General features: G+C 41.0%; 1 protein-coding gene across 2 annotated transcripts in view; it reads right to left on the bottom strand.

Moving 5' to 3' along the window:
- ANO4 (anoctamin 4) overlaps nucleotides 1-22,102 on the bottom strand; it is a 398,033-nt gene extending 375,931 nt beyond the window's left edge. For both annotated transcript variants that reach the window (XM_032298965.1, XM_032298973.1), the window contains exons 1-2: nucleotides 22,015-22,102; nucleotides 5,567-5,650 (exon numbers count right to left, since the gene is read on the bottom strand). In XM_032298965.1, coding sequence (XP_032154856.1) covers nucleotides 5,567-5,650; nucleotides 22,015-22,036 — 106 coding nt within the window. In that variant the 5' untranslated portion in view covers nucleotides 22,037-22,102. The remainder of the gene's footprint in view (nucleotides 1-5,566; nucleotides 5,651-22,014) is intronic.
- Between the last annotated feature and the right edge of the window lie 5,648 nt (nucleotides 22,103-27,750).

Genomic DNA, 27,750 nt, shown 5'->3' with positions numbered 1-27,750 from the left:
GTTCAGGGGAGAGAGGGAGAGAGCCCTTCTAGGTACAGGGTCTGGGACATGGGGAAGGTAACACAAATTTGAATGAATATGGGGAACATTATGCTAAGTGAAATAATGGAAAATGACTGTATGATCTCACTTACACATGAAATCTTTACATATACATACATATATACATATATACGCACACAAAGAGTAGACCAGCAATTACCAAGAGCAGGGAGGGTCAGAAGATGTAGATAAAAAAAAAAAATTACCAGTTGTAATTAAGTTATGCAACATAAATAAGTCTAAAGATTTAACATAGAGCATGAGAACTAGGGTTAATTACTTTATATTGTGTGAACTGGAAATTTGCTAACACAGTAGTTTTAGGTGCCCTTACCACACACACATTAAAAAAAGGTAACTGTGATGATGGTTATGTCAAGTTGCTTGACCGTAGTAATCATTTCACTATGTACCTCAAGATATTATGTTGTGCACCTTAAATATATGTAGTTAAATATATAAATATACAGTATCTGATTCATCATAAATGCTTAATAAATATATGTTCTTTTTCCCCCAAAAAAATAAAAAGTCTCTAGGGAATTTTGGACTCTCTAAGATTTCAGGTTTTTGTGTTTATTATATAAAATTAGAGCTAATTTATAGCATACACTTAATTTTGAAGAAATACAGTTCACGCAGCTAAGTCTTTTTTGTTTAGGAAATTTCTACATCATTTACTCTGAAAATGGAGTTCATTAGCAAATATTTTAATTGGCATTATTGATATAAATGAGCTATGACAAGATCTGCATAACTATGATGAAATATAAATGGATGAGTCTCAATTTAAAAGCAAGAATGAAGCCAGAGTATTTTGAAGAGACAACCGTCCAGGGGAACAGCTGATACCCAAGGAGCAAAGAATAGGAAGGTCACGTTGGCAGCATTGATAGCCTGCCCATCCTCCCTCACCCACCATCATGTCCCCTTTTAGGGAGGAAGGCAGTAACAGGGGTCTCAATTCCCACTAGACCCAAAAATTGTGAAGAAAGAGATGGAAGGAACACCCAAAATTGTAAGCTGTCTTGAGAAGAAATGATGTTAACTATGTGGTTCTTAAATCTCTCATACATAGGTAAAATGGGAATTTGCTATTAGAAAATAAGGAGCTAATCAAGTATCTCCTGGATAAATAGAATAGTTTTAGAAGGAGTCCTTTTTCTGTTCCCTGGAGTTTTTGACTCCACTGCTTTGGACAAGACATAGGTTCACCTAGGAACCGCATTACTAGGAAATCCACACACATGCTATTTTCCTAAATGGAACACCCTCGCAAATGTGACACTTCTGTGTGAGATGACTATTCTGTAAGGGAAGGACTGAAGTACAAGAAATGAAAGAAAATGAAGGTGATTTTAGAAAAGAACTCTTGGATGATCCAGAGATCTGTCCTCCCTCTAGCACTTTGAGTTTAAGGTTATTATTTTTATTGTATTTATTTATTTATTTATTTACTTTTTGAGACAGAGTTTCACTCTTGTTGCCCAGGCTGGAGTGCAATGGCGTGATCTTGTCTCACCACAACCTCTACCTCCTGGGTTCAAGAGATTCTCCTGCCTCAGCCTCCAGAGTAGCTGGGATTACAGCTATGCACCACCACACCTGGCTAATTTTGTATTTTTAGTAGAGACTGGGTTTCTCCTTGTTGATCAGGCTGTTCCACTGGCCTCGGCCTCCCAAAGTGCTGGGATTACAGGTGTGAGCCACTGCACCTGGCTAAGGTTATTATTTTTGTTCTTAGCATAAATATTGCAGAAGTGCTTTGCACTGAACAGACTGTGAGCAGTGGATGTTGCCCCTTGCCTATGCAGAAACATTCCCCTTCTGCCTCCCAACAGAGCCACAACTTCATTTGGGAATCTGTCCCACCCCACACAGCCTTGTGACCCAGGACAGGCCGCCCTTATTCCCATCCTCATCCCTCACCAAAGCTTCATGTGGGCCTGATAGGGCTCATGATAATGCCATCTCCCTTGCCAATGACTGGCTCACGGTTGGTGATGGGACACAGCCCTGCCCAATGAGACAGAAGGAGTCTATCAAGGAGCTTCACAGGAAAGTTTCTCAGCTCCTCAAGCAAAGGCCTCAGGAGGGCACCAAAGTTCCTTTCCCTCTGATCACTGTCATGTCTGAATTCAATTCCTGAAACTCTGCAACCACGTGACTGCCACCACGAAGATAAATTGAGAGAGGAAGGCACAGGGGAGAAGGTCTTTCACAATGTCACTGAGCAGCTTAATCAACCCACCCTAAAGACAGGCCTGCCTCTGGTGTCCCTGTTATGTAACATAATAAATTTCCTATCATTTCGGCCAATTTGAGCCAGGGAACTGAAGCAGTATTCAAGAGCCTTCTGGTTGCTGGCACCTTCTGGGAAGTGAGCATCTGTCATACCTACCTTCCCGTCAGAGGTTAGTTTTCTAGGGCTGCTGTGACAAAGTATCACAAACTTGGTGGCTTAAAACAACAGAAACTTATTCTCTCATTGTTCTGGGGGCTATGAGTCCAAAATAAGGTGTCAGCAGGTCTGTATCTCTGAAGGCTCTAGAAAAGAATCTGTTCCACGCCTCTCTCCAAGCTTCTGGTGTTGCCAGAAATCCAGGGTGTTTCTTGGCTTGGAGAGTCATCACTCAAATCTCTGCCTCTGCTTTCACACAGCTGTCCCTGTATGGTCTCTCTGTCTCTTCCCTTCTTGTAAGAACACTTGTCACATTGGATTAGGGCACACTCTAGTCCAGATGACCTCATCTTAACTCAATTACATCAGAAAAGACACTATTTCCAAATACAGTCACAATCACAGGGACTGGGGATTCGAACTTCAAAGTACCTTTTGTGGGGGATACATTTCAACCCAACACCCTGACATGGTAGCTACAGCTGACTGAACCAGGAAGGGCACTTGGCCCAAGTCTGCAAGATGTCAGGTTAACAAGAGTGTCATCCAATAGGAGCCCAATGACCTGGACTCAAATCCCAGCTCTTACTCTCACATATCCTTAGGCCACTCTTTACCCTCTCAGGAACTCCATTTCCTCATTTATAAAATGGGGAAAATGACACTGTTTACCTCAGAATCTTTTTGAGGATTAGATGAGTGAATACAGAAAAAGTAGTTAGAACACAATGCTTGGCAAAAAGAAAGCTCCCCAAAAGTGTTCATTAGCTACTTAATCACCCTCGCACTATATACAGCTCCATTTTCATTGAAAAGTGCCTTAAAGGAGAAGTCTCTACTCACAGCCCTCCCCTCCTTCAGAGCTCTGCAATGTGGCTCCCATTCTACCACCCACTCACGCGGCTCTCAGGATGTCACCAAGGAAGAATTTAATATTCAACCTCCTCAGTCTGTCCTTCTAGAAGGTTCTCTGGGCTTTCCAAGAAAGGTGCTTGCTTGGTTCTCTTACCTCTGTCATTATTTCTACCCTCATTATGCTTCCCCCAAAGATTGGCCCTTGGTCCTTCACACACACACAATGTACTAATTCTCACTCTTATTATCTCATCTTCTTCCAAAGATTCGACTGAACTCTCTGTGCAGATAGTGCTAATATCTTCATCTCTTGAACATTTTCTCCATATTTCTAATTTCCCATGAGACATTCTGAGGTGAGGAGTCTTGCGGGCATATCAAATCAACACATCTAACCTATCGCCATCACAGCCTCTTTTTGACTTCCACGTTCCTGGGAACAGCTCAGACTCTGTTACCCTGATGCAAAATCTCAGGGAACACTTACTATCCTCACATCCAGTCAATGACTAGTACTGCCAGCAATTCCATCCCTCTCCCCGCAGACCTGCCTCTGCAACCCACCTCCCTAGTTTATTTCTGTATCATGTCAAGACCACAGTCATGGCCACTAACTCTGTTACGACACCAGATTCTCCCACATGAACTTTATCCTGTTCACCACCAGAATAATCTTCCCTCATCCATATGTTCATCTCATCATCCTCCTACTCTGAACCCCAAATGACCTCTTATGACTTAGTTAATGTCCAATGTCTAATGTCTCTGTGAATGGCATTTTAGGTTACTCAGTGTTTTCAAACCAGAGTCTGTGAGGTCTCCATGAGAATTTTTAAACTCTCCCTGTTTTTCATTTAAAAGTTAATATTAGCATATTCTGGACCAAGTCCTGCCACTTAATTTTAATGCCTGGGTTTACTTTTGTGTTTCCATCAGGTTTGGCACCAATCAGTACAATGAATGAGAAAAGGGGAGAGATGGATATCTCAAGTTACATTCAAGCCAAATGAAGATCTGATAACATAAGTGAGCATTAACAGAGATTTCACAGGGTGTTGAACTCAGAAAGGTGGCAGCAATGCATAGTCATCGTGAAGTACCTAGCAGTAAAACTGTACTGAACTTGAAGAACCAACATCACTGCAGCCAGTACCACATTGCATTACAAACAGTGACTGCATTTCAGCAAAATAACAACATAAATCATACTAAATTAGTGTGGTAAATTTGTATTTTTATTTGGGTTACAGAATGTTAAATCTGATTTGCAAAATCAATTTGAATGGCTATTTGGAATACAAGGTGTCTATATGCAGTTCTATGTTTGAACGTACTTAGGTAATCTCATAATAAAAATAATTTAAATCAATTTTAGAGGTTCATCATTAATGCTTTGTATAGGCATCCACATTGCTGGAGTTTGAGAAATCATCGCATAGGGTTTAAGAGTATGGGCTTTAGTGTCAAACAGGCCTAAATTGAAATCTTGGGTAATTAATTTCTAGCTGGGTGGCAAAGGGCAAATTTCCTCATCAGTAAAATGGAGAAATAACAGTAACTTCCTCACAGAGTTATGATAAAATAATGAATGCAGGGAGCCAAGAGAAGCTGGCAGGTAATAAGTACAAAACAAGCATAAGCTGTAACTATAATCTTCAGTTTTCTTTTCTGATGTCTAAGTCACTGCCCAATATTCTAGAATCAAGAAAGTTTTGAAAGGAAATAGAAAGAAGGACCCAACCAAAATAAAAATGGTGCAGGTCACTCTTCTACTTTCTACCAAAGGAACCAGTGTTTAAGGTTGAGTGAGCATAACAAGGAGAAAGTCTCACTTTGATGTTCAGCATCACACTAACACTTGCTTAGCATGTTCTCCAAAAAGCAAAGAGTAGACTTTCACTGCGCATTTTCAGTTTGCACTTACACAATTTCTTTTAAAAATAGATTAGTATAAATCTTTAAAATGTAACTCAATTGTACTATCAAGTGCGTAACAGTACAATTGCTACATGAACGAAAGAGTTAAAGCAAATGATGAAGATCTGGGAATAAAAGATGACACTTCCTCTATCTAATTCCATGCAAAAGCAGTAAAAATCCACAAGGGGGCGATCCAGAAAGGTGAATCCACAAGCAATTGCTCCAATTCTGAAAATAAATGTCTATGCATTTATATTTTCTCTCCTCTCCTTCCCCAGCTGCTCCCTCGACCCCCAGCTTTTCCAGACAATATTTTTTTTTATAAATCAAAATGATACAAGTGCTCACCTATGGTGATCTGGCTGACACAACTGTAGTAGCTGCCCGTTGTTGCAGAGGAAAGGTTATAACTTCCGCTGCTCACATCTCTGTCTGTTAAGAAAATAAAAGACAAGAAGGTCAATTATAACCTGGTAGACACCATGAACACAATGTAAATATATGACTGGCAGCAAATAAACCAGCTCTCTGTGTCTGTGACACAGGTAGTCTCTCATACTCATCCACTGGTTCACCCACTGACACTTAGAGAGAGCTAGGTGCCAGACTCTGGGATGGGCACTCAGAACATTTCCATAAACAACCCAGGCAATTGCCGTTTCATGTCACCATTATTACAATGGGAGATGAAGGGTGCTTGGGCAGTTGGGGTCACGGTGGTGAGACAAGAGAGAGGATGCCTGATCTGAACTATGTAGCAAAGAATATCAGGTAAGGTTTCCTGGAGGAAAATAACATCCAAATGAAAACCTAAAAGGTGAGTGCTATCTGACTGGGCAAAAGGTAGATGAATTGATCGAAAAGATGCAGGCAGAGGAGATATCATCCCCATCCTCCGTCCTCTGGAGGCAGAGAGGCCATAGGCAGCTGCCTGAGTTAGCAGCTGAATGCAGTAAGGGAAGGAGAGACGAGCAGCAGCCAGGTTGCAAAGGGTCATATAAACCAAGTTAACAAGTTTGGCTTCTGCCTAGAAAGCAAGATCCTATTTTTATTTTAGAAAGATTACTTTGTGGCAGGTTTCAGGACAGACTGGAGGAAAGCAAGATGAGAGTAGAAAGACTTATTTGCAAGGCTGCTGCAGTATTCTGATGAGAAATCAGTGGTGGTCAAACCATGGGTAGAGTGGCAGTGGAGACAGAGAGGAGTGGATGCAATGCCCTCAAAGGCTAAAAGTGCAGCACAGGCATCAAATTCCTCATTAAGGTGAACAGAAAATATTCTAGGCGGTGGGGGAGGGGTGTGCAAAAGAAATCAAAGCCTCACAGGTGCATTGCATATCAGCATTTTCACACACAACATTTCATGCACAAGGTAGGCGCCACCCCCACATCTCTGATGGAAAGGCTGAGACTCCGGGTGGGTGAGTGCCTTGCTCAAGGTCACACTGACAGCACGTGGCAGAACAACGCTCAAATCTAGATCAGGAGTACTTGAAATTGTTTATGAAACATTGCAGGAACACAAAATTTAAAAACTTCTAGAAGATAGCACAGAAAAAAAATCTAGATGGCAGTGATGTTTTAGATATAACACCAAAGACAAGATCCACGAAAAAATAATGGGTATGAGGGATTAAAAACTGCTACTCTATGAAAGAGAATACAAAGAGAATAAGAAGACAGGCCACAGACTGGGAGAAAATACTGGTAAAATACATATCTGATAAAGGATTGTTATCCAAAATATACAAAGAACCCTTAAAACTCAACAATAAGAAAATAAGCTGACTTAAAAAAAATGGGCCACTTTTACAGACACATCACCAAAGATGATATACAGATGGCAAATACATACATGAAAAGATGCTCCATATCAGACACCAGAGAAATTCAAATTGAAACAAAAATAAACTACTACTACACATTTATTAGAATAGCCAAAATCTGTAACACTGACAAGACCAAATGCTGGCAACAGGACTTCTCATTCATTGCTGGTGAGAATATAAAATGGTACAGCCACTCTAGAAGACAGTTTGGCAATTTCTTACAAAACTAAACATGCTCTTACCACACCATCCAGCAATCACACTCTTTGGTATTTACCCAAAGAAACTGAAAACTTATGTCTACCCATAAACCTACATATAGACGTTTATAGCAGCTTTATTCATAATTGCCACAACTTAGAAGCAACCAAGATGTCCTTCCATAGAGGAGTGGAAAATAATACTGTGTTATATCCAGACAATGGAATATTATTTAGCACTAGAATGAAATGAGCTATCAAGCCATGAAAAGACATGGAGGAACCTTAAATACATAATATTAAGTTAAAGAAAACAATCTGAAAAGGCCAAATTCTTTATGATTCCAACTATCTGACATTCTTGAAAAGGCAAAACTATGGAGACAATAAAAACATTAGTGGTTGCCAGGGATCAGAATGAAGGGAAGAAATAAACCGGAAGGGCGCATAGGATTATTAAGGCAATGAAATTAGTCTGAATGATACTATAACGGTGGATACATGTCATTATTAAATTACCCAAACCCATAGGATACACAACACCGAGGGTGAGCCCCAGTGTAAACTATGGACTTTAGGTGATTATGACATGTTGATGTAGGTTCATCGATTGTAGCAAATGTACCCACACCAGTGGGAGATATTGATAACAGGGGAGCATATGTGGGGACAGGAGGTGTTTGAGAACTCTGTAACTTCTTTTTAATTTTACTGTGAACCTAAAACTGGTCTTAAAAATTAACTCTTAAAACAACAACAACATAGGGTATAAGTGATTTTAAAATAACACAATAAATACACATTATCTAATATAAATCACTACAGGTTAGAAAAGTCATGTTAAAAAGTTGCAAAACTGGCCTAAAGGAAACATTTGAACATTATGTGACAATAAGAAAATTCTGATCCATAATGGTGAAAAGTATACATCTGAGGGGAAGAAATGATTATTAAGATTTAGTCAAATGCATCCAAAGAGAAAAGGTCCCAAAAATATATCAATTCAGACTTTAATGGGAACACACTGTGGATTGCAGAAAAGATGGCTTTGTAAGAGAATGTTCTTAGGAGGAAAGAACAGCCGGTACCTGGACAGAGAAGCCAGGAAATAGGATTCATCTTTAAGGGGTTGTCTATAGGTGCCCTTGGTTTGAAAGCAGTTGGGAAATACTGACAAAAGCAGTAGCAAGCCAGAGGAGAGAGAAACAGTAGTGGCTCTCAGAGGCCGCTGCAGGTTCACAAACAGAAAGGTAAATGCTAGGAAATATTTTAAAAACTGTTTTTAATATGGGAAAACTAATTCTAGCAAGTGTATGTGGCCAACTCCTTCCCTAAGAAACATCTCCAAACCATCTCCAATCTCTAGAATGCTTCCTGTACAGCTAGCCACACCTCCAGTAATAGCACTGGGCATGCAAGACTGCACTGGTTTACACATCTCCTCTACTATGAGTTTGTCCGGGGCAGACCTACATGTTATTCAATTTGCAATTTCCAGAGGTTAGTGCCGTGGCTTGCATAAGGTAAATGCTCAATGAATGTTCGCTGGTTTTAAAAAAGGAAGAAACAAAATTAAGGAACAAATAAATGACTAATTCTCCTTCCTATTAATTTCAGAGAGGTTGCTGCAATCAAAGAGCACTGGGGTGAGAGTCAGAAGACCTAAGTTGGAAACCCAGCTTTGCTACACTTAACCTCTTTGAACATGGCCAAGCTGTTTAATTTCCTTAAGTACTGGTTCCTCCATCTGCAAATGGTGACAATAGTACTTATCTCACTTATTGGGGGCAGGGAGGAGGTATGGTTTAAAAAAATAAATCAGCTACATAAAATACATAGTTAGCAAATAATTCCGTCTATATTCGTGGAATCTGCTAAATCAATAAAATCCAGACTTAACACATACCGAACTAAATACTCTAAAGTTGTCATTCCTTATTTTTTTTAAACCCTTCTCTAGGGATCTATCCTTGTAAGATTTTGGAAGGAAGAAGACCTTCAAAGTACAGGTCAGTGGCATCAAATATGTATACAATCAGAGAGACAGAGAGAGATTTACAAGCACAGAAATGACTGTGAATGGAGAGGAGAAAAGGAATGAAGAAAAGTATAATGAGAAATTAGTAATCAACAAAGAAGCAGGATGCTTCAATTAGGAAATGAATGTCTAGGGAGAGGCAATAAACAAACTTGAACAGCATAACTATGCCAATTTGAATCAAGTCTGAATGGTAAAACCAGGGCAATAATTTTGGTGGCAATATTTTGAAAAGACTCCAAGAGCAAAAGTATAAAGAGCCATGGCAATACAAAGTGATGACATGAAGGAAGGTGTTCCTACCCACTGGAACTAAAACAAAAAGGCTAGATTTTACAGAAGAGCCTGAATATCCATTTAATGCTTTAAGAACCACCTCGAATTAAATGAAAAAATCATGTAACTAGTGGGAAAACTTGAGACTATGAATGAGATTAATGAACATTGTGGATTTTAGGGTCAGTATCCAGATTAAACAGCCTGGGCCAACTCCTGGACACATTATTTCTTCTCTGTGTGGCTCTGTTTCCTCATATGTAAAACAGGAATAATAAAGGGACCTATAAGATTATGTGAGCATTAGATTATTTAATAAATGAGAAAGTCTTTATATAACAGGACCTACCTGTTCAATTAGTGTTAGCTTCACCAACATGTTCAATTAGTATTAGCTTTTTTTTTTTGACAGAATTTTGCTCTTGTTGCCTAGGCTGGAGTGCAACGGTGCAATCTTGGCTCACTACAACCTTCAGATATATTTTTATTTCATACTTATAAGAAACAAAGATATCCACAAGATGAATCCATATAGCAAAGAAAATTAATAAAGTAGATCTACACAAAATATTATGAATGGGTCTCACAAGCAAAATATGGAATGAAAGAAGCAACCTGAAAATAAGATATGTGATTTTACTTATAAAAACTTCAACAACAAACACAATTAAATTATATTGTTCATTAATGCATAATGGATGGTAAAACTGTAAGGAAAAGCAACAAAATAATTAGCACAAAATAATTAGCAAACAATTATTTTTATTGTTTTATTATTTGCAAAATAATAGCAAAAATAAAAAGCAACAAAATAGCCAAAAAAATTTATTTTTTTATTATTTGCAAAATAATTAGCAAAAATAAAAAGCAACAAAATAATTAGCAAAAAGTCAGTACGGTGGTTCCATTGGTGGGAACAAGTGAGTTTGCATTATGAAAGAGTATGGGGCGGGGGTGGGTTCGGTGATTCTGGAAGTATTCTATTTCTTAACCAAGGTGGTGGCTACACAATATTAATTTCATAATTATACATTAAACATTTTTCTTCCTCACTTGTCTACATCTATATTATAGTTCACTGTAACTTTTTTAAAGAACTAAAGAGGTGCAGCTATTATGGCAGGACAAACCTAGAACACAAATTCTATAAAGGTATCTAGGAAAAAGAAAAGGCGGTGGAATTAGACACCATCAGTTACTGAGCACCCACTCTTTGTCAGGCACTATGCTAAACATTTATAATTTAATTTATATCCATTATTTAAGCTTCAAAACAACTCTTTTAAGGTAAGTATGATTATCCTATTATACAGATGAGGAATTAGAGGCTCAAAAAAATTAAAGAACTTGCCCAGAGTCACACTCACAGGAAGTCACAAAGCTGGAATCAGAATCCAAGTTTCTCTTACAATAGAAAAGCAATTGAGAAAAGAGGCAAATTCAGAAGGAGGACAGATTAGTATCACAAGCTGGGTTAAGCAGGTTCCTCCTGTATCTGGTGTTACATCTTTGACAGTCAGTTATTTGATATGCTAGGCATTGGGGCTCCATAGGGAAGAGGATCTACTCTGTTTTCAGAAGACTGTTCAGCAAAAAAAGTGTGGACAAAACTGAAACACATTGTATTTGTCTCCAATTATTTGGGGGCATAATCATAAACAATACAATCTTACAACAAAAGAAAATCAGGCCCATGTCAGCACTCAAACTATCTTACCTTTCATCCTAACCACCGTGAAAAAGAAAGCACAGTGCCTATTTATGCCTTTCCACTGAATGTGGAATTCTTGTAAATATGTAAGCAACTCTACTGTGGATATAAAATAATATTTTTTGTTTGTTTGTTTTGAGATGGAGTCTGTTGCCTGGGTTGGAGTGCAGTGGTACGATCTCAGCTCACTGAAACCTCCACCTCCTGGGTTCAAATTATTCTCTTGCCTCGGCATCCTGAGTAGCTGGGACTATAGGCATGCACCACCGCACCTGGCTCATTTTTGTATTTTTTGTATTTTTAGTAGAGACAGGGTTTCACCATGTTAGCCAGGATGGTTTTGATCTCCTGACCTTGTGATCCTCCCACCTCAGCCTCACAAAGTGCTGGGATTACAGGTGTGAGCCACCTCGCCTGGCCAAAATAATAATTTTAATGTCTACTGTAGGAGGGTTTTAAAAAGCATAAAAGTAAAATACTAAACAATAATAGTATACGAGCCAGGAGCTGGGTGCTCAATGTCAAAGTATTGTTCACAGGAGAGGTTAACGTATTAAATTTAGAGTTCATTAAATAAAATAGAATGAATAGGCATAGAATTTGTTAAGTAAGATTGAAGTAAAAGTACAAGGGCAATTATTAAAACAGCAGAAATACACTAAAGTTCCAAACCAGTTCGTTGTGTTCAAAGGGATAGAGATAGGGGTATGGTGAGAAACAGTGGGAGAAGGAATTTAACAAAAAAGTTCAACTTTAAAAAAGGAAATAAATGAGGGGAAAAATCACAGAAAAAACACAGAGAAAGTACAAAGTAAAATGGTAGAAATAAGTTCAAATATAGTAGTAATAGCAATACATGTAAATGGTCTAAATTTGCTGTTTAAGAGACTATGAGACGGATTTCTAAAAAAAATAATAATAATAATTAAATAAAAACTAAATGCTATTTGTAAGAGAAACATCTAAAACATAAGGACACAAATACTGAAAGTAAAATACTTATAAAGATGAAGCAAACAAATACTAACCAAAATAAACCCACGGTACCTATATTAGTTTTAAATGAAAAAGGCTTTAAGACAAAAAGCATTATTAAGGATAAAGGTGGTGAGTAATAATGATAAAACGTTCAAAGTTCAATTCTCCAAGAAGATATAAGCAAATGTTAAATCTATATGGCCAGAATAAAATAATCTGAAACCTATGAAGCAAAAATTAACAGAACTACAGGAAGTGACAGACAAACCTACCATCAGAAGAATAATTTTAACATACTTAATAACTGATTGCTTGGACAAGCAAAACTTTAGTAAAAACACTGAAAATTTGAACAGTACAATTAATCTCAATTTAATGGACAGTTACTGAATGCTTCATCTGACAGTCAGAGAATATACATTCTTCTTAAGCCCATGGTGAAGTATTATAAAACTTGACCATACATTAGACCATAAAGCAAATCTCAACAATTAAAAAATAAATCAATATCATTAGCAGCAATGTTTTTCAACCTTAATCTATGATGATGAAAATCAGAGTAGAAGTCCTTTTTAGGGAATGGGGGGTTGCCAGGACAACTATTAAACATTATTATCTGTGCACTTTTCTGTGTGTATGTATAAATTACCAATTTTTTAAAAAGTTTTTTTTTTAATGTTGCACTACTGGCCAAACAAAATAGAGAATATAGCAGATTTATATCAAGCAAAACACAATAAAATGTCTAAATTAGAAGAATAAAATTCCAAGTCTAGTTCCTTTAACCAGGGCCACTTTATACAGTTCACCTGCGAAAGTCATGGTAACATTCACTACATAAGCACTAACTACTGTTCTCTACCACTCTGCTCCTGAGTGCAGTCTCTGGAACAGCCGCAGCCACGCCACCTGAGAGTCCATCAGAAGTGCAGAATTTGGCCGGGTCCAGTGGCGCACGCCTGTAATCCCAGAACTTTGGGAGGCCGAAGCAGGCGGATCACAAGGTCAAGAGATTGAGACCATCCTGGCCAACATGGTGAAACCCCGTCTCTACTAAAAATATAAAAATTAGTTGGGCGTGGTGGCGTGTGCCTGTAGTCCCAGCTACTCGGAAGGCTGAGGCAGGAAAACTGCTTGAACCCTGGAGACGGAGGTTGCAGTGAGCCAAGATTGCAACACTGCACTCCAGCCTGGTGACAGAGCGAGACACTGTCTCCAAAAAAATCAAAGAAAGAAAAGAAAAAAAGAAATGCAGAATTCCAGGCTTCCCCGGAGCTACTAAATCAGTATTTTCATTTTAACAAGATGCTCAAATGAGTTGCAGTCTCATTAAACTGAAAGCATTGATCTACAGCTTAACTTTAAGGTCCATAAGCAAAACCCTCAAAGCCTTAGGAATCAGCCAAAGACTTTTAAAGGACCTGTGTGATCTGTCCTGTGCTAGGAATCGGATAATTAGGAGTGTGATCAGGAAGGGAGAAACAGAAGAAATCTATTAGTTCAGAGTACGCAAAGACTGAGGCTGGGGAGTGAAATAACAACCATCGTGTGATTCAAAAAGCTTCTTTTCAAGAAAGACCTGCCCCAAGGCAGAAAGGCCATAAAAACAAAAAGAAAGGAAATACTTTTTGATTGAAGTTTAAAACAGATACAGTAAAATGCCCAAATCCCAAGCGTGCAACTCAATGAAAATTACCAAATGAACACATCACATAACTACCATGAGGAGACGTCCATCTCCAAGTAATTTCAGGTGAGAGGACATTGCTTGAAAAAATTACCCAAGAGTCATAAGAACAGGAAATGCTGAGTGGTTTTCACATCAACAGGTAAATGGCAAGTTAGACTGGCAACCAAAACTAGGCTGGGTTCTGAGGGGTGACCGCTCAGATTGCTAGAAATACAAGAATGATGGGCTCCTACCCTTTCATTGAGGCCATGGCATCTGGAGGATTAAGTCATTTGCTCTTACTCACACAACTAGAAAGTGGAAGAACCAGAACTGATATCCTGACAGGAGTCTAGCCCAAAAAGTAAGTAACATTTACTGAAGCAATTGTTTTAAGTTATTCATCTTCATGTCATCCACTTCACTCTGATTTGGGAAAATTTTGTTAGTTCTTATAATTGCTTGATTATTGTTTATAAACTATGAAGCTTCAAAGTCCTTATTTTAGGCATGGGCCAGGTTGACAGTTAAGATACCAATTTCCCAAACAAAGACACAGGGACTAGAAGCTGAGGTAAAGCCTTTTCCTGGAATCCACAATCCACAATCCACAAAGCCTGAGCAAACAAACATCTCCCTCACAAGAAAGTAAGAAGAAATTTCACAAAGAAAAGGTTTTCATTAAACCTTTCGAAACATATTATAAGTCTGCTTATATATGCAGACAGATGAAACCCAAAAACTTACCAAACAGAAGAATGATGCGTAACTATTGACTTTGCAAAAATATTCCCCATCTGATCCTGTTAATAACTACCTACACTGGCACACTAGAAATATCATTTAATTTACAAAATACATGTTTATTGTATAGAGTGAGTTACAACTACTTACTGCATCTTATTTTTTTTAAAGAACTCTAAATTGTTTATAAAAGGTTCTAGAGAACCAACTAGTAAGAAAAACACATAGTTTACTTCTGTATGTACATGTATACATGTTTGTGTTCCTCAGAAATATCAATGTATTGATTTAGTTCATGTTTGCTATGTATTTTATAGGTTTATGAAAAAGTTAATATTCAAGACCTATTGTTTCCTCCTAGCTGGGTAATCTCTATATCCTCACCTGACCTCCTGGGTCTGGACTTTCTTTTTATTGTGACAAATTCATTCATTCAAAAAGCATATAGTAGACACAGGCTAGTCTCAGGCAGAAAGTGGTAGCTTGGGAAGTCTCTCCCTAAGGTGCTGAAAAATCAATCAGAGGATATAAAGTGTGTTTCCACTGGAAAGAGCTTTTCCTATACAAACAGATCTCTTTATTACTGTGATAAAATAAAGACAGAATTGCTGTTTTCATAACGTTTTTTCATTTGCTTTATTATGTGTCACTTCACTAGAAGACAGGCAGGACAGATACTAGTTGAAGCAGTAATAGTTCTAGTAGTATGCTCCTCTGCAACCTGCATCAGACCTGAGTGAGACCCAGACTCCCCTGACAAGGCCATCTCTTACTCATCTTGCATCCACAGACTGTGCCCTCGGCCCAATGCATAGAAGGCACAAGAAATGTTTGCCAAAGCCTACAGTAAGCTTTCAGATACTTGAATCACCTTTCCTGCATTTTAAATACTGTGTCTGGTGCTCATTATCCCGGCTTCCCTTTGATTCCACTTCTAGCAGCAGGCACTGTGACAAAAGCCCTTTCGTGAACCCTAATTAGAGAAAAGCCTTTCCTTTCCTACTTACACCTACTTGATTCAGTGTTGAAAATCTTATCTTCTATTTTCATTATCATTAGGAGGTAAACATTCATGCCTTAATATTACACCCTAAGATTCATGAGCCAGGCAGTTTTTGTTTTTGCTTCCTGAACCTACAACAGTGCCTGACACACAGTAAGCACTCACAAAGCCTAGGTTAAATTGTTTGTTCTAGAAACTTCCTTGGGAGCTGTGGACTGTGTGTCTAGGAATACATTCTAGTAGAAGAGTCCACATTGCTATTTGTTGTGAGCTGAATGTGTCCTCCCAAAATTCATATGTTAAGGCCCTAACTAACCCCAGTGTGATGGTATTTGGGGATGGGGCATTTGGGACATCATTGGGGTTAGATTTGTTCATGAGGATGGGACCCTGGTGATGGGATTAGTTCCCTTATAGGAGACGGAGAGATCCCACTCTGTCCCTGAGCATGCACCAAGGAAAGGCCATGTGAGCAGACAGCAAGAGGTGACTGTCTACAAGCCAGGAAACAGGCCCTCACCATACATTAAGCCTGTCAGCACCATGATCATGTACATCCAGCCTCCAGAACTATGAGAAATAAACGTCTGTAATTTAAGCCACCCAGACTCTGGAATTTTGTTATACAGCAGCCCCGAGCAGACTATGACACTATCACAAAAAACATAACATTTTAAAGGAAAGAATTAAAATGCTGCTTCTCAGAATCAAAAATAAGTTGATTTAACTTTACCCCACAAAGAAATTTACAAAATATGAAGGGCTGAAGGTCAAAGAATAATCTGTACATGCTTTGCTGCAGCTTCTTAATCAAAAGGATCCTAATCAGTGTTGACCATGAGTGTCTTGGCTGCATAATGACAAGCATGTCAGGTGGTATAGGGCAAAAACAAGAGAAGTCACCAAAGAACTCCTTGGATCTATCTAGTAGCTGAAGCTTTAGTCCCAGTCAGCTAGCATGCATCTGATCTCACCATGTGGTCTGGACGCTTTTCTTCTTTCGTCTTTTCTGAAGGGTAAAAGTTATTTTGTTTATTATTTGCAACAGGAAAAAGGAGTTTTTAAAACTTGTGCATGGTGTACTGCCCCCTGCTATACTGCATTCAGTCCCTCAGTCAGTCACACAGCCAAGCACTGGTCACCTACTATGTGCCAGGCGCTGTGCAAGGCATCAGGAACACAAAGATAAAATAGCTGGTCCTTGCCTTCTGAGTTTTACAACCCACAGAGGGGAGTATTCATTGTAATACAAAATGAGAACCTGCTATGGAAAGGACTTACCCTAAGAAGTCCCAGGAGAAGCACCAAGTCAGATAGAGAATGTCAAGGGGAAAGGAGAGGGAGACTTGTAAAGAAGGAGGGTGTGTGTTCAGAGCATGCACCAAGGTCCAGAAACCTCCCACCAAACCACCTCCTCCCAAAAGGGTGGGATGCTAGGTCAAGGGCAACAAGAGAGAAGGGCAGGAGGTTCAATTTTGACCCCTACACAGAGGAGAGTCATTGAAGAATTTTAAACAGGGAACAACAGGATCAGATGTGCAAGCGTAATCCAAAGGAGCCAGGACTAGAGGCAGAGGAACCAGCTGGGAGGCTGCTATTGCAGCCAAAGTGGGCAATAAAGGTGGCCTGGACTAGCATAAGAGCAGTGGGCAGGGCAATGAGAAAGCAAAGTTGAAATGTGTTAAGGAAAAAGGACCAACACGAGTTGGTGATTGAGAGTATACTGGCTAGGAGAAGGAATTGATGGTAATACCTAATGCTCACTGAGTACTCACTATGTACTGCTCCCACGCACTTGCCAGTACTATTGCATTTAAACTTCATAGTGACCCCATTTTACAGTTGAGAAAACTGAGGCATAGGAGGTGAATTAATTTACTCAAGGTCAGGCCAGGCATGGTGGCTCACACCTGTAATCCCAGCAGAGATTTGAGAAGCTGAAGCGGGAGGATCACTTGAGTCTAGGAATTCAAGACCAGCCTAGACAACTTATCAAGATCCTGTCTCTACTTTAAAAGAAAAAATTAAAAATTAGCCTGGCATGGTAGCCCACACCTGTGGTCCCAGCTACTCTGGAGGCTGAAGAAGGAAGATTGCTTGAGCCCGGGAGGTTGAGGCTGCAATGAGCCATGCCACTGCAATCCAGCCTGGGCAACAGAGCAAGACCTTGTCTCAAAAAAACATAAAATGTACTCAAGGTCATTGTTAATATGTGCTGGTAAAGGAGGACTCCACAATGACTTCCAGGATTCCAGGGGACTGGGCAGAGCATGCTGGCCCCTTTCAACTTCTAGCCACTCTGTCTCAGATATCATATTCCACCTACCAGCACATGCTACTAGCGGCTGCCTTCACACCCCTGACATTTCTCCCCTTTATCTTTGTTCATGTTGTTGTTGCTCCCTCGAATGCCCTCCGTCTCCCAGTTGGCCTTCTCCCAATCTCCTCCTCCGGGAAACTGTTCAGGCCTATCCCTCACCCTACCCAGCCCTTCCCCTACAACACTGCATTATAATTATCTGTTTAGGAGTCTGTCCCCTCCAACTGACATGGCCATCTGTGAGAGAAACAGTGGGAGATCTTATTTGTTCTGGTAACCCTAGGTTCAGGCTACAGCCTAGCACATAGTTGGAGTTTGGTAGTTGGAGATATTCTATAGGAAATAGGGACAGGAAAGGAAGATGGGGGTTGTTTTGGACACATTGAGTTTGTGACGCTAACACAAAGAGAGAAGAGCATACAGGTAGTCTAGCAGACAGCTAACTATACAAACATAGCACATGCAAGAAAGAAGTTCTGAGTTGGTGACTTCTATGTAGGAGTCATCTGAATAAAGATAAAGTCGTGGAGGAGGAATGATGTCCTAGGCTCTTGTGTCTTCTTGCCCCATTTGATTCCCACATTCCACAGTTAGGCTTAGCTCTTACTACACTCTCTAAGTAAGTTCCTTAACCTATCTGTGCCTCAATTTCTTCAAATGAATATAGGGCTGACTTTGGATGAGTTTCTCAAAGGTTGTTGTGAAGATTAACTGAGCTAATTCACATAAAGTGCCATGATTATTATCTTCATGTCCAGGCACACCCCACACTTCTACTTACAACTCTGAAAACTTTGTTGCTCCAGTTTACAGGTCTCCCACTAAGAGAGAGACTCCGTATATGGGGCCACTGTTTAACATCTGGGAGGTATCGAATCAATGTCATCCAAATGGTTGAGAGTGAAATTATTTAAAAGGTCAATAGAACCCAGGCAAACATCAGCAGTAGCAGAAAGAAAAAATCCCCACACAAAAAATCAAGACGTAGGAGGAAAATGAGGGAGAGGAGTTCTATAGCAACACCAGCTCAGACTGCCCTACCTTCCTGTCTTTTACCTGCCCTACCTTCCTGTCTTTTACCTGCCCTCTCTGCTTTAGCCACAGTGACCTTCCAGCTAGCCTTGAATGTGACAAGCTCATTCCTACCTCAGAGCCTTTGTACTTACTGCTGACTTTGCCAAGAATCTTCTTTCCCCATATAATGGAATGCCTCATCCCTTTTCTTCATTTAGCTCTCTGCTCAAGTATCTCCTCAGAGAGGTCTTCCCTATCTGAAACAGCTATCGCTGTGCTCTGTCAGCTCTTTTAGCCCCTTATTAAGCCTCACCAGGGGCTGACAGGTCCACACCAGGCCTTCGGGTCTAACCACAATACCCTTCCTGGTTCAGGGGGGTACATAGCCTCTGTGCCTTCTTTCCCATGGCCAGGAACAATTCAAGTCCCAGTCATTTCTCTCTAAAAGATATTTGCCTCCCATCCTTAGTCTCATGCACATGGTTATATAAAGAGTTAAAAGTGGTGAAGAACCTAAACCATTTAAAGGACAAGAAAAGAAACATCAGTGGTGAGTATAAAGGGTTGAGGCCTTAAAAATCCAGAATTGGAAAAATCACATCAGTCATTGAACATATTTTTACTGGAGGGCATTACAGTTTTTGATTACCCTAATCTCATTTCTCATTTCTAGAATATGAGTCTAGATGGCAGCCTGAAAGTAAAAATTCAGACTAAAATGCAAAAAAAGCTCAAAATACAAAAAGAGCAGGATCAAAATGCAGAAAGAACAGGATCAGAAATGCGTATTAGCAGGGAAGCTAAAGAGGATTACTAGATGCTGCTGCTAATGAAATGCCTACATAAGCCAAATTTCTCTCTCTTTTTATGAACCTAAAACACATGGTCTACAGTATAACTTCACTCTCCTGGCAGACCCTGTGCTTAAAGATTGGAATAAAGCATTTATTAAATCAGTCTATTAAATATAAAAATTGAACACTAAAAATTCTAGGGAAAAAGTTTAGTTCATCCCCCATCATGATGTCTAAACCCAAATCCAACAAAATTGGCAGGAGACATTTTTTACAAGGAATTCAATTGTCAGAAGATCCGTGGAGGATTCCAGGGCTGGGCCAATCTCTCATCAGATAATGATCTCAACAGTATCCAGCGGGTGAAGAATGTATTAAATGTGCTCAGTGTTTTTTTCCTTAACTTGCTCACTAGGTTGAAAACTCTGATGGACTAATTTATTCTATAATGGTTTATGTCACACTGCTACAGATCTAAGAATTAATGTGGATGTTGTGGCCAAGTATATTCATCATTTTAGGGATGGAAGCAGGAGGAGAATGTGTCAAGCAGAAATTTTAATTGATATCTTTATTTAAATCTGCTTCAGTTCTCTTTAAGAGTCTAATGAAAAACCTGTGTAATTCTTAATCACCAAAAACAAAAAAGATCTGCCACCTTTTTCCTTTAATTACTGAAATATACTTCTTTTCAAAGTGATTTCACTTATTCTGACTTCATTTTCTCCACCTGGGTGTCAATTAAGCTTTTAAAGCTTCTAGAAATGTATAGAACTGATCATTATGTAAACCTATTACTGACAGTATTCATGGGGCAGCATACAAAATCTAAAATGATGTAAAAAAAAAAAGAGAGAAGTCAGATCCCTCTGATAGGAAAATTGTAAAAATAGCTGTTTTGCCAATGAATATGCCTAAAATGCCATCAGCATGTTGAATTATCCCCAGATAGTAACCCAGGAACCACAATGTTGAGTGTTAAATGTGCATGCAGGTAAGAACAACTTATACCCCAGCAAAAATGTTCTGGAGGGGGGCAGGTAGGAAGAAAGAAAAATAGGCCACTAGACTGAAATTTGTAATCTGCTCACAATTTGTTACTTGTTCCCAGGCATCAATTGCAAACCCTCTGAGCCACCTGAATGATCTTTTTAAACAATTTAAATCCAGAGAAAGAGACTGACCCTGTTAACCTTGGTAGAATGAGCAGAAGACATCACTGGCCTAGAGAATGAAGATTCTACACCAAAGAATAGCAATTTCCCTCCCACCCACCCCAGGCGTTGAGATGTCCCTGCACAACATTCCCCATCAATTGCTCGCAGCCTTTCTGTTTAAAATGCCAGATCTAGATCTTATCACAGCAACTGACTGCAAGCAAGAGGAAGGGAGGGAGGTCTACTTGAGTTTCTGCTTCCTATAACCAAGTCTCAGCAGTATTTCTTATAAAGGGCTAAAGAGAATTGCTTTATCCACACAAACAAGAATGTTGATAAGAAGACTTGCTGGCTTCCCGAGCGCTCTGGGATTTCTAGCTGAGCCTGAAGCCTTCACACCGTGATTTTCTCCTTCAGAACCGTGCAATACTATACATGTATATATGTATATATGTACATATCTATTCATATGTATTTATTTAACAAAACAATAGGAAGGGGAACGATGAATGCCTTTCTTTTTCATAAACTTTTATTTCCAAACTGAGTTCCTGTTTGCATTAAAAACACGTCACAGTGCATATTATTTTAACTCCACAGCCTCTGTCAGAGAGATGTTCTCATCTCTCATTTACAGACGGAGAAATGCAGGGGCAGAAAAGTTTAACTTGTCCAAGGTCAGTCAGGGACAAGACAAGCTCTGGCTAAACGCCCATCTCCCAACTCCAAGCCTCACCCCTCTAGAAGAGGACTTAACACCCGCGTCCCTTCCCCTGAGTGGTCGGAAGCGAGGGGAATGTTTCTGGAGTCCCGAGTCTCCTAGACCCTCCCAAATTTGAGGCGTTTTACCCTCAGACACCGGATTCCTGGGTTACCCGCAGCCCGCAACCCCGCGGAGCATCGGTCCCTTAGTCCCAGGTACGGCGCGCGGCCGCCGGCTCCCTCCCTTCCAGACCCTCCCGAGGAGGCGAACCCCGAAGTTTCGCCTGGTGCTCCCACTGCTCCCGGGGCCCCTCCCTTCGGCCCCGCCGCCCTGGGAGACCCACGACTGCGCCTCCCGTTACCGTATGCGGTGAGGGAGGCCATCCTGGCCCGCGTCCTGCCCAGGCTGGCCAGGGTGTCGGCGAGAGCGGCCCCCTGCGCGCCGCGACCCTGGACGGCCCAGCCGGCGAGTGCGTGCGCTTGTCTCCCGCGGCGGCGCCCGAGAGCTCCGCGGCTGAGCACGCCCAGTCCGTGTGCGGCGCTCGCCCCTAGGGCCGCCAGCGCGCGGGGGCTCCCGGCCGGGCGGCGCTGCGAGAGTGGCGGGAGAGAGGACGCAGACCGGCCGCCGCGCTCCGGATCCCCGCGGGGATTGAACCAGCCGCGGAGGACGCGCGGCCGGGAGGGAGGAGGGGCGACGCTGCCGGTGGGAGGTGCCCGGGAGAGGCGCGCCAAGGATTTGGCCCGGCGCCACCGGCGTCGGGCGGGATCCCCGCTGGGTTCACGCCAAGCGGGGTGGCAGGGAAGTCGCGGGAGGGGTCGGGGAGTCCCAGGCGCGCCACAGCCTCTCGTGACCGTCTCCTTTCCCAAGGAAGTTCCACTGGAGAGCGCACCTGGGGACGCATGGGGTGAGTCTGGCCGCCTGTGACTCTGGGTGCGATTCCCAGCCAAGGGGACAGTCTGGAAAAGAGTTTGCCTGCGAGACCAAAGCCCAGGGGAGAGTGGCAACCTTGTCCTGTGGACGCCTATTAATGAAGTCCATGACTGCTAAGTACCGAACACTGAACCCAGCAGTTCAGACCTGTCCCAATACATCATCTTGTCACCTCTGTTTGTGCTTCTGTCTTCCCACGAGGCGCTCACAGATGTCTGATTCCGGCCACGCATCTGATGAGGGCGCGAACTCACACAGGTTGAGTGATGGAATGTCCGAGCTGTTCTCGGCCCTCCTTCCCTGTTGTGCTGGGTCTCCGTCTGGAATCAGCTGGCTGGGGAAAAGGAGTGGGAGAGGGAGAACAAGACCCGAGAAGTCGGTGGCACCCATTGCGGGATAAAGCAGGGGGAAAAGGAAGGCCACTCAACGCCCCCTCGGGTCAGGTGCACCCCCCATCCCCCGGCCGCCCGCCCGGAGGCTTTGCCATTCCCAAGTGTGAAGCTGAGACCACACCGACAGGGACGCCCAGAGGCTTCTGGCTCGGAGCTAAAGGTCATGGTCACCAGGCCTTGTAAACGGCCCGCGCGGAAGGAATTGGGGGGCGATTGTTGTCAAGGCCATTTAATTGCGTTTGGGGTTGTGCCAACTCATGTGGAGGCACCGAGGGCAAAGAAATCTGGCCGAGGCAAAACGCGGCGTTTGTTTGAGAAGCTTCCCGCGTGCTCCGGCGGTCAGACTTGAGCACTTCCAACCTCCGCGTCCTCCCGCCTTCCCACTCTTCGGTGAGGGCAGCCAGGCGGCGGCAGGTAACCACACAAGGCTCTAGGATGCAGTGTCGGTGCCCACACTGTCGCCATGTGAGTGCAAGGCTGAGACTTCGCGGCCGGCCGGGGGAACCAGCCCCTGAAGAGGGCCAGGTCCGCCCGGGGTAATGGGAGCAGGGTATCCAGTCCTTTATTGGCCCTCGGTCAGCCAACCAGCAGCCCGGTGATCCTTGGTTAAGACACGGTCTCTAAGGTTCCATTTTCCCATCTGTAAAGTGGAGCTAACCATTGAGGCTGTGCCCACCTCGCAGGGCAGTTGCAGGGATCTCGTGGGACAGGGACACTATCATCACCGAGGCTCGGTCTGCGTGGCTGCTCCCTGCCTCGACCTTGCCCTTGAGGGCCCCATCGGCCTCTCCCGCAGGTTTTTTTCAACCTCACACTCTACCCAACCCCAAGCTAAACTTGCAACCGCCCACCCTTGAGTCTAGAGTGACTCGGAGACCTGCCCTCAGCTCCTTCAGGTGGCAGTCCACCTAGCCTGGGGGAGGACACATGCCAGGCCTGCCTTCCCCAAGCGCTCCAATCCTCCCCTAGACTTGGGCAGCGACTGTGTTCCCCCTTCACCATCCCCACACCTCAGCAGCCCTGTCTGGGTGCTCCTCTTAGTCTGTTCCACCTCTTGTGCCCCTTCTTAAGCCTGGAGCTGCTTCCTCAGTCTCCTCTATGCCTGCGGTGGGTCCCAAGGCTGTTTGTAACTCATCTTCTGATGTCCAGTGCTTTCTTCTCCATTGACCATCCCAGACCCTCAGATGGAGTCTTGAGGAAGGACCGTCATAATGAGTTACAAATTGCACTTTAATTCTTCTTGGCAGTTCTTTCTAATTAGCATGAACCAAAAAGTAGCATTTAATTAATTAACCTCTCTTAAGGCTACCTGAACTTGTGCCCACATAAAACACCATTCCAAGTCCTTGAGGTATTCAGTGCCCTCAGTAGAATTAAGACTTAGGGCACCTGGCCTCTTTGGGAAAAATAAGCCTCCTGCCTTGATGGGTTTAAGAGTCTTCCGATTGTTCTCAGAATCTGTATTGTCAGGTGATAATGAGATCTTTAAGGCTAAGTAGATGAGCAAATAAATATTACCATTACTCTCTTCAACAACAACAACAACAACAACAAAAAAAAGACTACCTGCATCCTGGTCTCCAGTGGGAGGGGGTGGTCTCCACCTGCCTCACATTCTTGAGGGGACAAAGGCTAAGGAATAATTATGACACCGGTGATGAAACACAGGATGTTACAGAAACTCCAGGGGGGGACGAGTGGTTCTGTCTTAGCAGGATTCACACATGACTTAACTAAGGCGGTGACATTTGGAAGATGAGGTCCAGGATTTGTGTTGTTGCCAATAAAATTTTGTAAAGACAAGACTGTCAGTCAAATTTCCTTATATTTTATTCATTCTTCATGTTATCAGGAGTAAAATATGAACTGCCACAACTTTGATGAAAGCTGTGTTCTAAATCTTTCCAAGAAAACGTTTTTTCAGATGATAGATTTAGAGAAACTAGTTCTCCTTCCCTTTTCAGCATGTTCTGAACTTAAACTTTTATTAACTGCCTTGAACATTGCATTGTATTTGACACTAGAAGAGGCTGACTCTCTGCAGTTAACATTTTTAATAATTCGTTTCAATTTTGTACCTTTGCAACTATACAATACTCATTTTTTAATATATCTGAAAAGTATTTTAGTTTTCAATTGCCCATGATCAACTTGATGTAGAATTTGATCCATTATTGAAAGTTTAATTGACATTTTAAAATATTGCTGCCATTGGCCTCTATATTCCCATAAGTTTTAATATCTTTATTATAACACACATTGCATTATATTATAATTTATCTGTTTAGCCATTTATTTTCCCCACTGGCAAGCAGGAACCATGTCTTATATTTCAGGGTATTCCAACACCTAGCACAGTACTTAGCCCGTCGTGGGTACTCTATAAAATATTAATTGAATGACGCAATGTATGGGGGGGAAAATGTTTGATTATAGGGGTTAGGAAGGAATCATTGCTGAGAAAGCCTGAGTTGGGGTGAGTTTTATTCTGTAGAATAAAAGGATCTTCCTCACTCAGGGAAAACTATTGCATGGAAATCATTTTACAAAACACTTAGGTTGGGGCCAGAGACTATGTTGGAATTGCAATGTCTACTCCAATAAAACATCAAAAAGGGGGTTCTTATCCTGAAAACTCTTATCCTGAATCCATGAAACTCTCCCTGAACTAGAAGGCTGGGGAGAGGGCCCATGAATGGGCTTCCTGGGGTTCATAAGTCACCTGAAAATTACATTCAAAATAGGTGTATATATACAGATATATATAAATCTATATGCATATATACACACACATCTATGGATTTATATACAAATATATATTTACTTATATATAAATAAATATATAAATTTATATATATAAATAAATGTACATATATACACCTCCATAGATGTATATACACATCTATATCTGTATAGCTATTTTGGTTTTCCCAAGTGCATCAGGGCCAGCCCGTTGAAACAAACTGCAGAAGAAGTAAACGTGAACAGCAAGTTCTTACCTGAAGAAAGACAATGGATTGTTCTGGCTTCTTGGTCTCCATTTCTCAAGTGTCATGAAAATCTCTTTTCAACTTACAGCAGAAAACACTTTGGGTTTGGACGCTGATTCATGAATTCTGTCCTCGTATGAAAAGCCTTTTGTAACACTATACTGACGACAATTTAACCAAATTTAAAATGGAATATATATAACTTTTTTTTTCTGAGAAGAGGATTCATAGTGTGATGACTGCTTTCTGTGTCAACCTGACTGGGCCATGGGATCCCCAGATATCTGATTAAACATTATTTATTTTAAGGGTGTTTCCGGAAGAGATTAGCATTTGAATTGGTAGACTGAGTAAAATAGATGGCCTTCTCCAGTGAGAGTGGGCCTCATCCCATCAGTTGAGGGCCTCATAGAACAAAAAGGCAGAGGAAGATTGAATTCTCCTCTCCCTCTCTATCTGACTGTTGAGCTGGGACATGGATCTTTTCCTGAAGCCCTTGGTGCTCCTGGTGCTCAGGCCTTCAGACTCCAACTAGGATCTGTAACATTGGCCAGTGGCTCTCAGGCCTTCGAACTACACTGGCTTTCCTGGGTCTCCAGCTTGCAGATAGCAGATTGTGGAAATTCTTGGCCTCCATAATCACATGAGCTTATACATATGCCATATATCTTATACATACATATATATATATATATATATATACACACACACACACATTAGTCATATATACATATATGTGTATGTGTGTGTATATATACATATACATGCACACACACAAAATCTCAGAGATGTATTATATATGTATATATACACACACATATATACACATACATATTACTGGCTCTGTTATGTATGTATAATAGTCTATTGGTGCTGTTTCTCTGGAAAAGTTTGACTAATATGCATAGTCTTCAGCAGATTTTTAGTAGTAAGCCTGACCCAACAGAGATAAAAAAATAATGAGATAGAAAGTATTTTGCATCGTAAATGTACCCAGTAAGGAAAACTAATTATAATGATGGAGTGTTATAGCTAAATATTATATCCTTTTGTTATAACAACAATAGCCCCTTTGGACCCATGCTATAATGTGTTATATCTGAAGAAAATAAAGATAAAATTACAACTTTTGCTTTTTAAAAATCCCAAAGTTAAAAAATTTTAAATTATATGAAGCGGTTAAACAGTTAGTCCCTCTCAGAATTTGTAAATGGAAATGTCCTAAAATCCTCAAACTATTTCTCTGAAAAAAAAATAACATGTCAAAGAAGCAGATACATCAAGTTCATATTTTGAGGCTTTAAGTGTTTTTGTAATATATTCTTGTCAAATTTGCCAGATATATAACAAGGAAAGTAACTAAAGTTTATTGTGTGTCATACAAAACCTAAAACAGTTTTGTGTGTGCGTGTGTGTGTATATATATATATGCTTTCATTATGTACCTATTTCATAAACACACACACTAATGAAATTAACAGTATTGTTATCAGTATCGGCAGACATGAAACTGAGGGATAGTGTGCTTAATTAACCACTAGTAATAGATAGACCCAGGATTTGTAACTGGATTCCATGGCCCATGTTTCCTAGTCTTGTTGAGTATATATAAACCATCTAATTGTTTTGTCTTCCAAATCTTTCTTTTATTTAAAATGTCAGTTTAGATATTTTTCTTTAAAAATGAAGAGGTAATTGTACTAAAAAGAAGTAAGGTGCAATGGTAAAGAAGAGGCTGAATAAGATACTCCCAAGTACATCAGGGCCAGCCAGTTGAAACAAACT

The sequence above is a fragment of the Sapajus apella genome, unplaced genomic scaffold (assembly GCF_009761245.1).
Source record: "Sapajus apella isolate SASKATOON/1434 unplaced genomic scaffold, GSC_monkey_1.0 scaffold2, whole genome shotgun sequence".
NCBI classification, from domain to species: Eukaryota; Metazoa; Chordata; class Mammalia; order Primates; family Cebidae; genus Sapajus; species Sapajus apella.
The sequence above is the reverse complement of the archived record's forward strand: the minus strand, read 5'-3'. Positions and strand labels throughout refer to the sequence as shown.